At 53.6% G+C, this 14684-nt stretch overlaps 1 protein-coding gene across 4 annotated transcripts; it reads right to left on the bottom strand.

Annotated features, from left to right (window-relative positions):
• Nucleotides 1-2630: 2630 nt before the first annotated feature.
• Nucleotides 2631-12696, bottom strand: LOC128935133 (zinc finger protein 282-like). 4 transcript variants are annotated; one of them, XM_054273167.1, is made up of 10 exons: nt 12319-12696; nt 11718-11847; nt 11395-11496; nt 10868-10963; nt 10493-10609; nt 7289-7402; nt 6108-6200; nt 5463-5579; nt 5191-5301; nt 2631-3610 (listed from the first exon to the last, which is right to left on the bottom strand). In XM_054273167.1, the coding sequence occupies exons 1-10, from the start codon at nt 12634-12636 to the stop codon at nt 2631-2633; spliced, it is 2178 nt and encodes a 725-aa protein (XP_054129142.1). In that variant the 5' UTR covers nt 12637-12696. The 4 variants fall into 4 exon arrangements, with proteins under 4 accessions (XP_054129142.1, XP_054129143.1, XP_054129141.1 ...); XM_054273168.1 differs by having other exon boundaries at nt 5463-5576; nt 10493-10612; XM_054273166.1 differs by having other exon boundaries at nt 10493-10612.
• Nucleotides 12697-14684: the final 1988 nt, after the last annotated feature.

A 14684-nucleotide genomic window follows, 5' to 3' on the forward strand; every position in this document is an offset into this window, starting at 1 on the left:
GACACAGCAGGAGCCGCTCATCCCGCATTTTCTGTTTAGGGGGTGAGGTGAGAAAAGCCCGGAGAGGGGGTGGGATTCCTTTGTTTGGGTCCCAGCATGGAGGCACCACCTTGAGCCGTTCCCCTGCCGTTGTAGCAAGGTTAAATTATTGCCAGGATCCAGCTGGCCGAGGCTCTGCAATGGGAAATCTGGGATGGAGTCTGTGAGGAAACCTGTGTGAGTGTGCTGTGGGATCAAACAGGGACCCATGGGCTCACAGGAGCCGGTCCCTGCTCAGGTAATGCTCAGCTGTGACTCCACAGTGGCTCCTGGATGGGCAGGCAGAGAAATTTCCTTAATAGCCACACATCCAGCAAGTGGAATCTTACCCACACAGCCAGAATAATGGCCTGGATATTCGCATTCTAGCTGGTTCTTGTCAACAATTAAAATTTTTTAATAGACACGGGAGCACAATTTCCAGTATTAACACAGCAGCACGCTGGTGTAGGACCCGGAGGGCAAAGAGTTAAAATCCCTGGAGCAAATCCCCCTGTGCCAAACTCAGGGTAATTTATGGCTCCTGGGTGAGAAGCAGGAATCTGCCAACCTTAACCCCAAACGAATTCCAGAGGCTATGGGGCACTGACTCCACACAGTACCTGTGTTCCTTGATTTAAAACTAAAGTATCACAATGGCAAATCCCTGATGTGGCAGGAATGGGAATTTCTGGAGCTGAGCTGGCCCCAGTAAGAGCTGTGTGTCCCAACACCGTGTGGGCAGTGCCTTGGGGTGCACCACCCCGGGCACCAAGGAGTTAAAGTGCTGCTGTGTCCCAAACCTGGGTAACAAGGGACAAATTGAAATAGGACATGGCTGCAGAGGTGGACCCTCTGAAATTTTCAGCCCCTCTGGTATTTCCAGTTTTGGGCTTGTCTTCCTCCTTTTCTTCCTTAACTCTTTCTGCAGTTGCTCAGTTTTCACTGACAGCAATAATTCAGCTCTTTCCCTCCCTTTCATTTCCTCTCTGGGTTCTTATTTCTCCCTACCACGCTTTTCCCTACCTAAATTCTCAAATAATTCTCTTTGCCTGCATTTTGCTGAAGCAAGTGGAGTTCCAGGCTGGTCATTTTTCAGGCCCAGGTTTATAATTTTGGATTCTGTAGAAGGCCAGGAGATAAAGGGCTGTGTCTCAGCTGTGGAGCCAGCCAAGGCCTGTTGTGTGAGACACTGAATGGGGAAGGACGGGATGTGGCTGGAAAAGGGGGGCACACGGAGCAGGGACAGCTTTTTTGGGACAAAACCCTTGTTCTGGCTCCTGGAGATAAGCACAGCACACACAGCACGGGGCAGGGAGTGTCCAACAAAGGCTGATCAATCAGAGGGGATCAAAACCACCACAGACCCCCTGATCCATTTCTAAGAGATCCAGAGGCATGGGCTGTGTCTGCTGAATTGTTTGCATCAAAGTGAAAAAAGCAGCCCCAGGGTGTGGAAAATGTGGCTGTAAAAGGGTGATCCAGGGCTCACAGGGCACCTCTGGGATCCTGAACACAGCTGGATTGATGCTGGAGCCAGGATTGATGTCCTTCCCTCTGTCTCTCTGATCTCCCTCTTTCCTCTTTTCTTTTACCTTTTTATTTCTCTTCTACCAGCAGGGAAAAATATACCAATTCCCATGCTGAGAGTGGGATTTGCTGCTAGAACTTTTTGTGAGCTTTTCTGGACCCTTCTGACACCTGTCATTCCTTTTTGACCATGGGCATGTACAAACCTTGAGAGTTTCTTTCCTCCTGGGAGTGGGGCACACAGAGCTGGGGGAGGAGGCTGCAGGAGCAGAGCTGCCCTTACCTCCACCCAGCAGATCCTGTTAGCAGTGCTTGGGACACAGCAGCTCATTAACTCTGTGTTTCCCAGCTTTCTGCAGCATATCCATGGCCTGCTTGCAAAGGGTTTGGAAAACTGAACAAACACTGAAGTCTGTGAACAATGTGGCAGAAGAAATGCAAGACAACTTTAAGGCTATGCAGAATTAAAACCATATTCCAGGCTCCCTAGCCAACTTACAACTCCCAGGAAGGATCTCAGCCTTCAGGAATTCTCCCTTGGGGCTCAGCAGCGAGGAGCCCCAGGATTTGAGTGGGAATGAGCTGCCTCCCCGGCTCTGCAGCCTTCTTTCTGTTTGCCACAGAAGAAAGAGGCTTCCTCCTACAGCCACAGGGGCAACACTTCCTTTCCCAAAGCACCTCACCCAAGTGTGTGTTTCCTGACAGGGTTTCACTCGTTAGTGGACAACCAATACCTTTAACTCACCTGTTCCCAGCCCAGTCACTCGTTAGTGGACAATCAATACCTTTAACTCGTTCCCAGCCCAGCCCAAGGACTCCGGATTCCTGGGATAACGTTTTGGATACATTTTGGATCATTTCTCTCTATTCAGACAACTCTTCTTTGTAACACACATCGCCAATTGGTCCATGCCAAGGTGGTTTCTCTCCCACACAGCCAGCAGTACCTCCAACTCCACCTCTCCAAACCCATAGGCACTGGTGAGTGCTGTCTAACACAAAACAACCCCCAGCCAGCTCCCTTTTCCTGGGAGAGGCTCGGGGTGGCCGCACCACAGCCTCCTCCTGCCGTCAGGGATGTGCTATATGGAATGCATCACGGAGCCCCTGATGTCCCCGCAGGGCCAGCTGACCAGCGGCACGTGGGTGTCCTGCATGTGACCCTCCTGGTGCTTCAGCAGGCTCCTCTTGAGCACAAACCTCTTGCTGCACAGGGGACACTGGAAAAGCCTCTCCCCCGTGTGCCGGCGCTGGTGGTTCAGCAGGTAATCCTTCCTCCTGTAGGTTTTGTCACACTTGGAGCACTTGTAGGGCCTCTCTCCTGTGTGACTCGTCTGGTGCCTCACCAGCCACGAGTGGCACACAAAGTTTTTCCCGCAGTCGCTGCAAATGTAGGATTTGCCCCGGGCCTGGCTCTGCTGCTGGGCTGGGCTGCCCCGGGCCAGGGGCGGCTCCCAGCAGGGGCTGGACCCCGAGGTGTCCGTGGGGAAGCTCTCCTCATTTTCAGCAGCCTCCTCCGTGCCCAGGCTGGGCCTGCCTGGGCCTGGGGGAGTCTCTCTGCACTCAGAGTGGGATCCTGGCCCCTCACAGGGCATGGGAGCAGCTCCAGGGCCCATTCCCTTCTCTCCCGGGCCCATTCCCTTCTCTCCCGGGCTCATTCCTTTCTCTCCAAGGCTCATTCCTTTCTCTGCCAGGCCCACTCCCGTCTCTCCTGGGTGTGGGTGCAGCAGAGGGAACATCCTCTCATACGTGGGGCCTGGAAACATGTCCCCTTCTCCCTGCAGGTCCTGCTGTGGGCAGCTTCTCTCACACCTGTACATACAGGGCCTCTTCTCCAGGCTCTTTTCCTGAGCACTAAAGAAATCGTACTGAGCATCGCCTCCGAGGCTGTTCCCATTCCCTGTGGGGGCTGTTTCCATCATTTCTGAATTCCACTGACTGTCCCATGTCACTCCATGGCTGGGATCTTTGGGGAACACCTCTCCCGGCCTTCCTGGTACCTCTAAGTCACAGGTCTTGCTCTCCAAGGAATTTGCTGGGTGGCCCCTCTTCAAATTTTCATCTGAAACAGAGATTTCAGAGATTTTTAATTCAGGAGTCCCCTTAGGAATGTCCCTCCCAGCCCAAAGCCACATCTTTAATACTGAGGGAGGAACAAAGTACCAGCATCCACTGCAACAAAAATTCTATTTTAAAAAGGACTTTTTTCAACTGTATTTTTAAAAATCTACATAAAAAATGACTGCTGCAGTCTCAGATTCAGCCTCTCAGACAGATAACAGAGCAGACACTGTCCCACCTCAGCGTTCCCAGCTGCTCTCCAGACACTCTCCTGAGCATCTCCAGGAGCAGAGTCCAAGCAGGGCCCTGAGCTGGCTCAGCAAATCACAGAACTGTGGGATCTCCTGAGCTGGGAGACACCCACAAGGATGGAGCCCAACCCCTGGCCATGCATGGACACCCCAACAATCCCACCCCGTGCCTGAGAGTGTTTCCAAATGCTCCCTGAGCTCTGGCAGCCTTGGGGCTGTGCCCATTCCTTGGGGAGCCTGTTCAGTGCCCAACCATTCCCTTGGGGAAGAACCTTTTCCTGATGTCCAACCTAAACCTCCCCTCCTGGGCTTATCAGAAGCACTCTCTGCTCCCAGGAACTTGTGCTGTCCAACAAGCACCTGTTTTTTGGTGAACAGCCTCAGAACCTATTTGCCTTGCCTGAATAACAACCCAAGTGGAGTAACATTTTTGTTATGGAACTTTCAAAGAAAGTCACTGACTCAAATTGCAGCCAGGATGGAAAATCACTGATTAAAGCCCACTCTCCTGCAACCCTATAAACTGAGGTCCAAAGTGAGACCCACTGAGCTCCCAATTCCCAGAAAATCAAGGTATGTGTGTCCCAAACACTGATAACTGGATGGCCATGGAGCCATGAGAAAGAACAAGATGTGCTGGAGAAGGGGGTGCCATGGGAGACAGGACAGCAATTTCTGGGACAAACACCCTTGCTGTAGCTCCTGGAGACAAGCACAACACAGAGCAAAGGCAGGAACGAGGTCAGGAAGTGGCAATGGATTACAGGGGGGGGGATCAAGACCACCAAAAATCCCCAAAGCCTCCAAACCATTTCCAGAAATGCCTGGAAGAACTGACAGCATGGGAAGCGAGAAACTTGTCCTCAGGGCAGGGAACTCTGGCCATAAAAAGGAGTGAGGGTGCCCTCCCTCCCCTCATCCACACTGCTGACAAAGACATCAAACACAGTGGCCCCAGCATGTCCCCAACCCTGGGGACACCACTGGCCACCAGCTGATGTCCCTCCCTTGCCCAGCACTGTGGGCCCAGCCCTGAGCCAGGTATTTATCCAGATAAAAGCAGCACAAACTTGATCCATGCAGCTCTGGGCCTGCCTCAACACAAGCCCAAGCCAGTGCCTCTGACAGCTTTTGGCTGGCCCAAGAGGGAAGGAGCCTCTTCAGCTGACAGAACCCAAAATTTTTGTGACCAAATATTTACCAGCAGACTGAGGTTTGTCCCAGCTCTCTCATGGTTAACATTGTGAGTTGTGACATTTCATACAGTATTAAAAAATACTCTAAACTGGATTTACTGTCCCCAAAGTCCCAGCTGAAATCCATTACTGACCTGTACTTGGATCTGCAGAGATTTCCTCTTTCTGCAAGTCCTGTTGTTCAGAGCAGGGTGGCTCCTCTTGTTTAATCCACGATGAAACACCCCTTGCATAAGTCTGAAATCCTGTTCGTTGGGGAGAATTTACACAACTGAGAAACACCAGGGGAAGGCACAAAGCCTGGATAATTTGGGAATGCACAAAGGTAACAAAGCAGCAGGGAAAGCACGACAGGAAGAGCCATTAAGGGGCAATTCCTGCAGTGGAGTTTTTGGCAGATCCTCACCTGTGGTAGGATCTCTCTGGAGGTGCTCACCCTCTGTGCCTGGCAGCTCCCTGGCATCCACCTCGCTGCCCTTCCTGGTCTGACTGGATGCCTCAGGCTCGTAAAATCCTCGCTCTGCTGAGGGAAGAAGTCCAGGAGAAGTGTATCATACCTGCCTAAACCCGGGATTTCACAAGGCTGAAAACCTGCTCTGGTAAGTACAATTCTAGTGGAGCCAACAGGCAGCACCACTACCTTTGTAAAGAGTGAGGAAAATCTGCAAAGCAGAGCAGCTGATTTGTAAAACAAAGAGGTTCCAAGTGAGGGGGCAAAGAACAGGGCCCTGGGCTCTGCAGCCTTTCAGAGGAGTTTGTGTGCTCCTCCTTACCCAAAAAAGCCCCAAAAGGGAAAGGAGGAGGGAAAAAGCAACCTGAAGGAATTTAGGGAGAGCCACACTTGGATAAAAACCAACCATGCAGCCACAAACTCTAAATATCCGGGAGAAGGGAAAGGGGCAACACCAGCCCTCACCTGGGGGATCTGCTGGCAAGTCTGCTCAGAACTTCTTAAAGATTTGGAATCCATGAGCAGAGGTGGAGAATTTAATCACAACCTGGAATTTAATCCCTCTGTTTCATTTTCCCTCTGAGGTATGCAGTTACTCACCTGGGCAGGGCTCTGCAGGAGCTTCTGCAGCCTCCTCCTTCCGATCTGCAGTGCACAACCCTTCCTCTTGCTTAATCTGGATTATGCTGTCTTCTGTTAACAGGAACCAGTGTTATTTTAACACCATACAAAATTAATTCCAATTGTCAGCCCAGCCCAGGCAGATCTGCTCTGTTCTAGCTCACATTCCAGTTTTAGTTCCTGCTGACCAAGGCCTCTTGAACAGACCTGAAATGTTGGTTACAAAACCCTCAGCAGATGTTTGAACCTGAGAAATGCACAGAATTTTCATACAAGTGGAAACACGTTCTCCATGGCCCCAGGAGAGGCCAGAGCCACTTGAATTCTTGTCCTTGAGTTTCGTTTCTCTCTTGGTGCTGGCAGAATTCTCTTGTTTTCTTTTCAATCCCTCTCAGTCACACACCACTTCTTACCCATCAGAGAAACACTCATGAGAACAGAGTTTTTAAAGAAATTCATTCAAGTAATGAGAAAAGAAAAAAGAAAACAAAAGTCTGTAGAGTAAATAAAGAAAAGCAGATGGGCCAGTGCTCTGCACCCTTACAGTGCAGATCTGGCCAAGGGACTGGAGGATTTCCCAGGAGAGGGAAAAGAAAGAAGGATGTGATGGAAGGTCCTGGAAAGGCTGGTGGGGATGGAATGCCTGACAGCAGCAGTTGGAAGACCAAACTCAGCACAGCAAGTGCCTTGGAGAGGTGTTGGTCATAGAATTGTGAAATTGTTGAGGTTGGGAAAGCCCTTTAAGGTCACTGAGTCCAACCATTCCCCCACCACTGCCAAGGCCACCACTGGCCATGTCCCCAAGTGCCACATCCACAGGGATTTTAAATCCCTCCAGCAATGGGGCCTCCACCCCTGCCCTGGGCAGCTGAGCCAGGGCTGAACAGACTTTTTGGGGAAGGAATTTTCCCAATATCCACCCTGAGCCTGCCCTGGCCCAGCCTGAGGCCGTTCCCTCTCCTCCTGTCCCTGTTCCCTGGAGCACAGCACAATGCCCCCTGGCTGTCCCCTCCTGTCAGGAGCTATGCAGAGCCACAAGGTCCCCTCTGAGCCCCCTTTTCTCCAGGCCAAAACACCACCCACACCACAGATGTCCCCAGATCCTGGCAGGTGCTCGGTGTCCCACATCCCTCTCCCACCATTGCCCTGACAGCACTCACCGGAGCCGGTCTCTGTGGGATTCCCTCTCACATCTCGCTCCTGGCAGCTCCGGGCCCCCGGCCGGTTCCTGCCCTCCGCCGGGGCCTGGGCCTTGTGTCCAGTGGCGTCCGGCCCTGCGGGGAATGGCGGCTGAGGGGTGGCCAGGGGCACCATGGGGCTTCTTCCCTGCCCACTGTGACCCCGGTCACCCTTGTCCACAGCACTCCATGAGGGAACAGGATCCCCCTCAGAGCTGTGAGGGATTGGGGTCCACCCAGAGCCATGTGGGAACAGGGTCCCCCTCACAGCTGTGAGGGATCAGGGTTCACCCAGAGCCATGAGGGAACAGGATCCTCAGAGCTGTGAGGGATTGGGGCTCTACCCAGAGCCATGAGGGAACAGGATCCTCCGCAGAGCTGTGAAGGAACAGGATCCTCAGAGCTGTGAGGGATTGCGGTCCAGCCCAGAGCCATGAGAGAACAGGATCCCCCCTCACAGCCATGAGGGACTGGGGTCCACCTGGAGCCATGAGGGAATAGGGTCCTCCCTCAGAGCCATGAGGGATTGGGGTTCAGCCCAGAGCCATGAAGGAACAGGATCCTCAGAGCTGTGAGGGAACAGGGTCTACCCAGGGCCATAAGGGGACAGGATCCTCAGAGCCGTGAGGGAACGGGATCCTCACTCAGAGCTGTGAGAGATTGGGGTTCCACCCAGAGCCATGAGGGAACAGGATCTTCAGAGCCATGAGGGATCAGGATTCCACCGAGCCATGAAGGAAACAAGGTCATCTCTGATCCATGAGGGCTAATTCCCTCAGAGCAGTGAGGGATCCGGGCTCTACCCAGAGCCATGATGGAACAAGGTCCTCAGAGCCATGAGGGATCAGGGATCCTCTCAGAGCCATGAGGGGTCAGCGGCCCACTTAGAGCTGTGAGATATCAGGGTCCCATCCAAGCTGTGAGGGGCTTGGGGATCCTCTCAGAGCTATGAAGGATTGAGGATCCTCTCAGAGCCATGAGGGAACAGGGTCTCCTCACAGCAGTGAAGTGTCCCTTTCTGTGTCACTTCACATTTTGTCTTGAATTCAGGACTCTATTTTGCAATTCAAACAACACAAATCCCAAAATAGCTCAGAGATTTGCTACAAATACATGTATTTGTCTCTGAAATTCAGGAGAGCTGGGCTGGAACAGAGAAACTGTGACTGACTGTAAAATATTGCATCACCTCTGATATCAAAGGCAGCTTCAAAAAGTGATGAAACATGGAGCATGTAAAATACAGAAACAGCCCAGAAAGGGCACCTCAGGTTGTTTGTAGAATAATCCAGAAGTGCTGCTGAGATCATCCCAAACAGAACTCAGGATATTCTGGTCACAAGGGAATCACAAATGTCCCTCCACTGCTTCACAGGGCCACAACTTTCCCTCTTTATCCCAGAATACATCCTGCTCTTATGGAATCCTGGAATGGTTTGGGTGGGACCTTAAAGCTCATCCAGTGCCACTCCCTGCCATAGGCAGGGACACCTTCTACGATCCCAGGCTGCTCCAAATCCTGTCCAACTTTTCCTTGAACACTTCCAGGGATCCAGGGGCAGCCACAGCTTCTCTGGGCACCCTGTGCCAGGGCCTGCCCACCCTCAGCCAGGAATTCCTTCCCAAAAACCCACCTAACCCAGCCCTCTGCCAGCAGGAAGCCTTTGCCTCAATATTATCCTGCAATTTAGGGCACAAATAATAAAATTAAGCTATAAAATGTTTTAATTCAAGTTCTAACCGGACCAAAACACAGAGTGCAATTTTCCCTCTTTCTGTACTAAACCAAAATTTTAGGGAAGAGTTCTAAACTCATTTGTTCCTGAGTGAGATCTGACCGAGCAGATTGTGACTGGAAGTTGGTTTCTGTCTGCAACAATTAAATTCACAGGAGATGAAATGCAACAGGAACCCCAACAGTTCCATTGTCATGACACCATCGAGTCAAGAGGTTTGATGTTTCCATGACATCTTAATGTGAAATGAACTGTTGATTTCATGGATTTCCTTGGGAGGGAAAAACTCCATTCAAATCATCTGACAGTTCACAGAACCCACGGATTCTTGGATAAGAGCAAGCTAAAAATGCTCTTCACAACTGAACATTTTGACTGAAAGCCCAAATTTTATGCTGAACCAGAAAGCATAAACTTCTCCATGGGAAACTGATTTCTGTGTGACCTAAACAATAATGAGGTCACTATTATTTAGGTGTTTTGATTTGTTAGTTCTGTTTATTTTCAAGTTGTCTCCTCTCCACCCTCCATATTTGGGTCTAAATTTCTCTGTAAATTGCAATATTCTAACACTCATGTGACAGCACTCACAGGGACTCTGGAGGGCAACAACCCCCCCGAACTCATGCTCCAGGACAAACAGCTGCTGTCAAACACAAGTGAAATTCACCAAGAAATAAAAAAAAGAAAAACCAAACTTAAAACAAACTAAACATTTTTTCTCTCCCTGGACTAAACCCATCACGACCACAACACTGAAAATGTTTTGCTGGCTGCAGGATTGACGTGATCTGGGTGAGAATTGTATTGTGAGCTTATTTACACCCTACTTTTAGACATTTTTACACTAGGCCTGTTTGGATCTTGGATACACACATGGAGAACCATTCTCCTGCTCAGGTTCCACCACAGTATTGAAAAACAATTAAAAACAATTGAACACCATGGGGTTTTTCTGATTTCAGGTCAACTTCTGTCTCTCCATCCATAAGGTACAATACTACAAACTACCATTTACAGCAGGAAGAATTATATGAAAAAAAAAAAAAAAGATTGAAAGAAAGCATTTAGAACTTCACAGGCTTAATGTTGTTTTTATTAAGAATCAAGTCTTTACTGCTGCAGATTTAATCAGCATTTTTCAAACAGACAGAAACAAGCTCCCTGCCTTGAATTGTTCTCAAATTAATGATTCCTCGTATTCCAAAGGATTCATTCTAGGTATGCCAGAATCCTCACGTGCGGTTCCTCATTCTCCCAGCACTTTCATCTTCCCAAAAATAAAACTCTCCCCAGGTTTCCTGCCCACTCCCCACCTCAGCATGGCTCCTGCTGCCTCCCAGTGCCTCCCCTCAGCCCCCACATCCCAGCACACTGTCCCACAGCAGGAATGTCAGGGATTCCCACGCCCCCAGCAGCACAGGGCGCTGTGGGATCGCTCAGAACTCACCCACACCAAGCTCAGAGAACTCCACACCCTCCATGGCTCCCTGCTTCTTTGCATGTGGCTCTTCCTCCTCTTCCTGCTTCACGGTGACAGCAAAGCTCTGCTCTGGAGTGCTGCTGTCTGCTGAGGAAAAGAGGAAACTCCTTTACTGGCAAAGAGGTGACTCCTTTACTGGTTATCACAGCCCCACTGGACTCCTCTGCTGCCCCAGAGGTTTGTGCCCACTCACCCACCCTGCTGCCACACATAACCTTCAGCACCTTCCATTCCTGCTCCTGGGAGCTCTGCTCTGCCCTGTAGGGAAGGGGTTCCCCCTGTTCCCCCCAGTTCCAGAGGGTTCTCCACACCCTCGAGGCCAGGCCCTTCCACAACACTCACCATGGGCAGGTTCAGCCAGCCCTGCTCTTCCCTCCTGGTTTTCCTGCGCTTCTCTGCTGTCCCAGCTGCTCACGTTGAGTTCAAACAGCAGAGCCTCTGCCAATGCCAGAAATCATGGAATCAGATCACAGAACCCCAGGAGGGTCTGGGTTAAACCTGTCTCACCCTCTGCCATGGACAGGGACACCTTCCCCTATCCCAGATTGCTCCAAGCCCTGTCCAACCTGGCCTTGGACACTTCCAGGGATCCCGGGGCAGCCACAGGGCAATCTGTGCCAGGGCCTCACCATCCTCACAGCCAAGAAGTGAGGATGTGACACAAGTCTTCCTGACTTGTAATCCTAAAAATCAAACCTGTTACACTTTTTTATCACCCTCTGTTACTCCCCAGAACCTGCTCCTTTTGAGATTCAGAAGTTCCCTCAGAGCAAACCAGCACCATCACCTTGTGCCAGCCTCTGTGTGGTGACAGCACCACACGACCCTCACCCTCAGGGTTAAAGCTTTGATTCATCCCTGGCCTGCACCTGGTTCTGCTGGGATCTCTCCGGGAGGTGCTTCCTCCTCACTGCAGGGCGCTTCTCCTCCCTGGAGCCGGGACAGGAGGGCAGGTTCGGAGATGACATCGTCTGACAGGGAACAGAGAAAGGAACTAATGTTTCTGTGCTGCACCCACAGGGAGGAACACACCCAAAACCAGCTCCAGCAGCTACAACACACGGCTGGGCAGCACAGAGAGTCCTCACACACAGGCAGCGGTCTCACTGTGTTCCCACAAATCTGCTTCCCACGTCTGGGAAAGATTCCCTGAGCAGAAAGTGCTGATAAGTGACGCAGCAGCAACACTCACCCAGCAGGACCAGGGCTTCTCTCTTCCCTGTCAGCACCTTTCCATAGAGCTCCCTCTGCCACTCCTCCAGGTTCTCCCATTCCTGAGTGGAAAAGCCGGTGGCATCGTTTTCCAACGCCACAGCCGGGGCCTGCAATCCCAAAAGTGACACTCAGCACGGCTCCTGGAACACAGAGAATCCTACTCCCTACTTATCCCTGCTACCAAGTGTCAGGGAAAGAAAATTCCTGCCTTGGGGCATCCTCTGGACACTGAGAGTAACACTTTGGAGCTTTGCTAAACTTTGGGAGATGGAACTGTGTATTCCACGATATTCTTACTTCCCCCTGGAGCCTGATCCCCTTGGGGACCTCAGAGTGGGGAAGAACTTCCCGCTGTTGGTAAAAACGTGACAGCCCATACTTTGGTAGGGAAAACCAGCTGAATCTAACAATACATAGGGGCAATCACTTCCTGCTTCGTGCCTTGGCACGACAGGCGACAGAAGAAATGTTGGCAGAGAATGTGGAATGATTTCCATGGCGGAAGACTGAAGTGAGGAGCAGAGGAACCTCCGCGCTGTCCCTGTCCCCCCCAGGCCCCTTAAAGACCCGTACGATACCTTGGGGGCCTCCAGCCCGGGGGGCAGCCGCAGGATCCAGAGATTCCTGTTCTTCAGCAGGTTCTCCATGTTCTCCAGGCGCTTCTGGAGCCGCCCGTACTCCTGGACGAGGGTGCCCAGCGCCGCGCACTTGCTCTCCAGCCGGTTCCCGAACTCCCCGACCATTTTCTCGCAGTCCTGGTGCTTCTTCTCGCTGTTGCCGGCGCGGTGCTCCAGGCTGAAGAGTCGGGACGCGTGTGCGGCCACGCTGCGCTCCAGCGCCTGCACGGCGGCCACCACGGTCCACAGCGAGATGGTGCTGCCGCCCGCCAGCTCCATCGCCGCACCGGGAACGGCGGAGCGCGGAGACGGGCTGCGGCACCGGGGCTGCCCAAGGCACACGGCCGCCCGGGAGAGCCTCGCCTCGGCCGCCGCACACCGGGGCCGGCCCGCTCCTTCCCGCACCGGAGCTGGAGCTCTCCGCTCCGCTCGCACCGGCCCTCGCCCGCCGCCGCCGCTGCGCTGCCCCGCCGCCGCCTTTCCTTCCCTTGCCGCCAAGAAGCGCCGCTTCCTCTTCCTCCTCCGCTTCCGCCGCCGCCACAGCGGCCCCCGCCGGCCGGCAGCCCCCGCAGTGATTGACAGCTGTCAGTCACCGGCAAGGGGCCGATGCCGATCGCAGTGGCAGGAAACCTTCCCGGGGCTCCACCGCAGCGGCGCTTCCCCGCAGGACACAATCCCGGAATTCCTGAATGGAATTGACCGCAGTGGGTCACTGGTGGCACCTCCCTGCTCCAGCAGGGCCATCCCAGAGCACAGGGCTCAGGATTGCATCCTGACGGGTCTGGGATATCCCCGGTGAGGGAGATCCCACGGCCTCTCTGGTCTCTGCTCAGGGCTGGGCACTGCCCAGGGCAGAAGTTCTGCCTCCTGTGCCGGGAGAATTCCTGGGATCAGTCCCTGTCCATCCTTCTGGTGCCACTGCTGGGCCCCTGGAGCAGAGCCTGGCCCTGTTCTGCCCCTCCTTGCACCCAGGGACACCAAGGGACAGCCAGGGACACACAGAGACACCCAGGGACACTCAGCTGGGGCTCCTCTCCAGGCTGAGCAGCCCCAGCTCCCTCAGCCTTTCTTGGGCACAGAGATGCTCCAGGCCCTTGCTCAGTTCCAGGAGCTCCTGTTCCTGCTGTGCTGAGGATGATCCAGAGTTGGACACAGCACCCAGAGGTACCTCTAGAGCTGAGCACATGGGCAGGATTGTCCCCGACCTGCTGGGAATGCTCTTCCCAATGCACCCGGGATCCCATTGGCCCCTTTTCCCCAGCACACTCTGTTGGCTCAGGGACAGCTCACTGTCACTCAGGACCCCCAGCTCCTTCCCCACGGAGCTGCTCCAGCAGGTCACCCCCAGCCTGTGCAGGTACCTGGGGTTGTTCCTCCCCAGCTGCAGCACCTACACTTGCCCTTGTTGAATTCTAGAAATTACCTCTCTGCCCATCACTCCAACGTGCCGAGATCCCTCTGAGGGGCCACACAGCCCTCGGGGTGCTCAGCCATTCCTCCCAGCTTTGAGCCCTCAGCGACCCCTTCACCCAGGCCAGCGATGAAGCAGGCAAACAACAGCGAGCCCAGCAGAGCCCGTCCTGCAGCCACACCCCGTGCCATCGCCCCTGATCCTCCGGGAGCTGCCACTCAGTCGCTTCCCAACCCATCCCACCGCCCATCCATCCATCCATCCATCCATCCATCCATCCATCCATCTCATCCCTCCTGCAGCTCGGTGCCGCCCTCCCAACCCATTCCTCCGTCCATCCATCCATCCATCCGTCCAACCAACCCACCCCTAGAGGAGCTCGGTGCCACCCTCCCAATCCAACCCAACCCAAACCATCCCACTGTCCGTCCATCCATCCAACCAACCCACCCCTCCAGGAGCGCAGTGCCGCCCTCCCAACCCATCCCTCCATCCCTCCCTCCTCCATCCCTCCTCCCATCCATCCATCCATCCATCCATCCAACCCACCCCTGGAGGAGCTCGGTGCCGCCCTCTCAACCCATCCCTCCATCCATCCGTCCAACCAACCAACCATCCAACCAACCCACCCCTCTGGGAGCCCAGTGCCGCCCTCCCAACTTTTCCCTCCCTCCGTCCATCCAAGCCACCCATCCGGGCGCTTGGTGCCGCCCTCCCAGCCCATCCCACCGCCCTATCCATCCAACCGCCCTATCCATCCAACCAACCAACCCACCTCTCTGGGAGCTCGGTGCCGCCCTCCCAACCCATCCCACCGCCCATCCCTCCCTCCATCCATCCAACCAATTCATCCCTCCAGGAACTTGGCACCGCCCTCCCAGCCCATCCCACCCCCCTACCCATCCAACCAACCAAC

Source organism: Melozone crissalis, unplaced genomic scaffold (genome assembly GCF_028551555.1).
Source record: "Melozone crissalis strain CALT ecotype California unplaced genomic scaffold, PUWL_Pcris_2 ptg000016l_1, whole genome shotgun sequence".
Classification (NCBI taxonomy): Eukaryota; Metazoa; Chordata; class Aves; order Passeriformes; family Passerellidae; genus Melozone; species Melozone crissalis.

Excerpts from the sequence above, each read along its gene's own strand:
- LOC128935133 (XM_054273166.1), bottom strand. The coding sequence starts at position 12,636 with ATGGAGCTGGCGGGCGGCAGCACCATCTCGCTGTGGACCGTGGTGGCC. Across the intron at positions 11,497-11,717 it reads AGAAGCCCTGGTCCTGCTGG|ACGATGTCATCTCCGAACCT; the intron begins GTGAGTGTTGCT and ends GTTCCCTGTCAG. Across the intron at positions 10,613-10,867 it reads GCTGGCTGAACCTGCCCATG|CAGACAGCAGCACTCCAGAG; the intron begins GTGAGTGTTGTG and ends TCTTTTCCTCAG.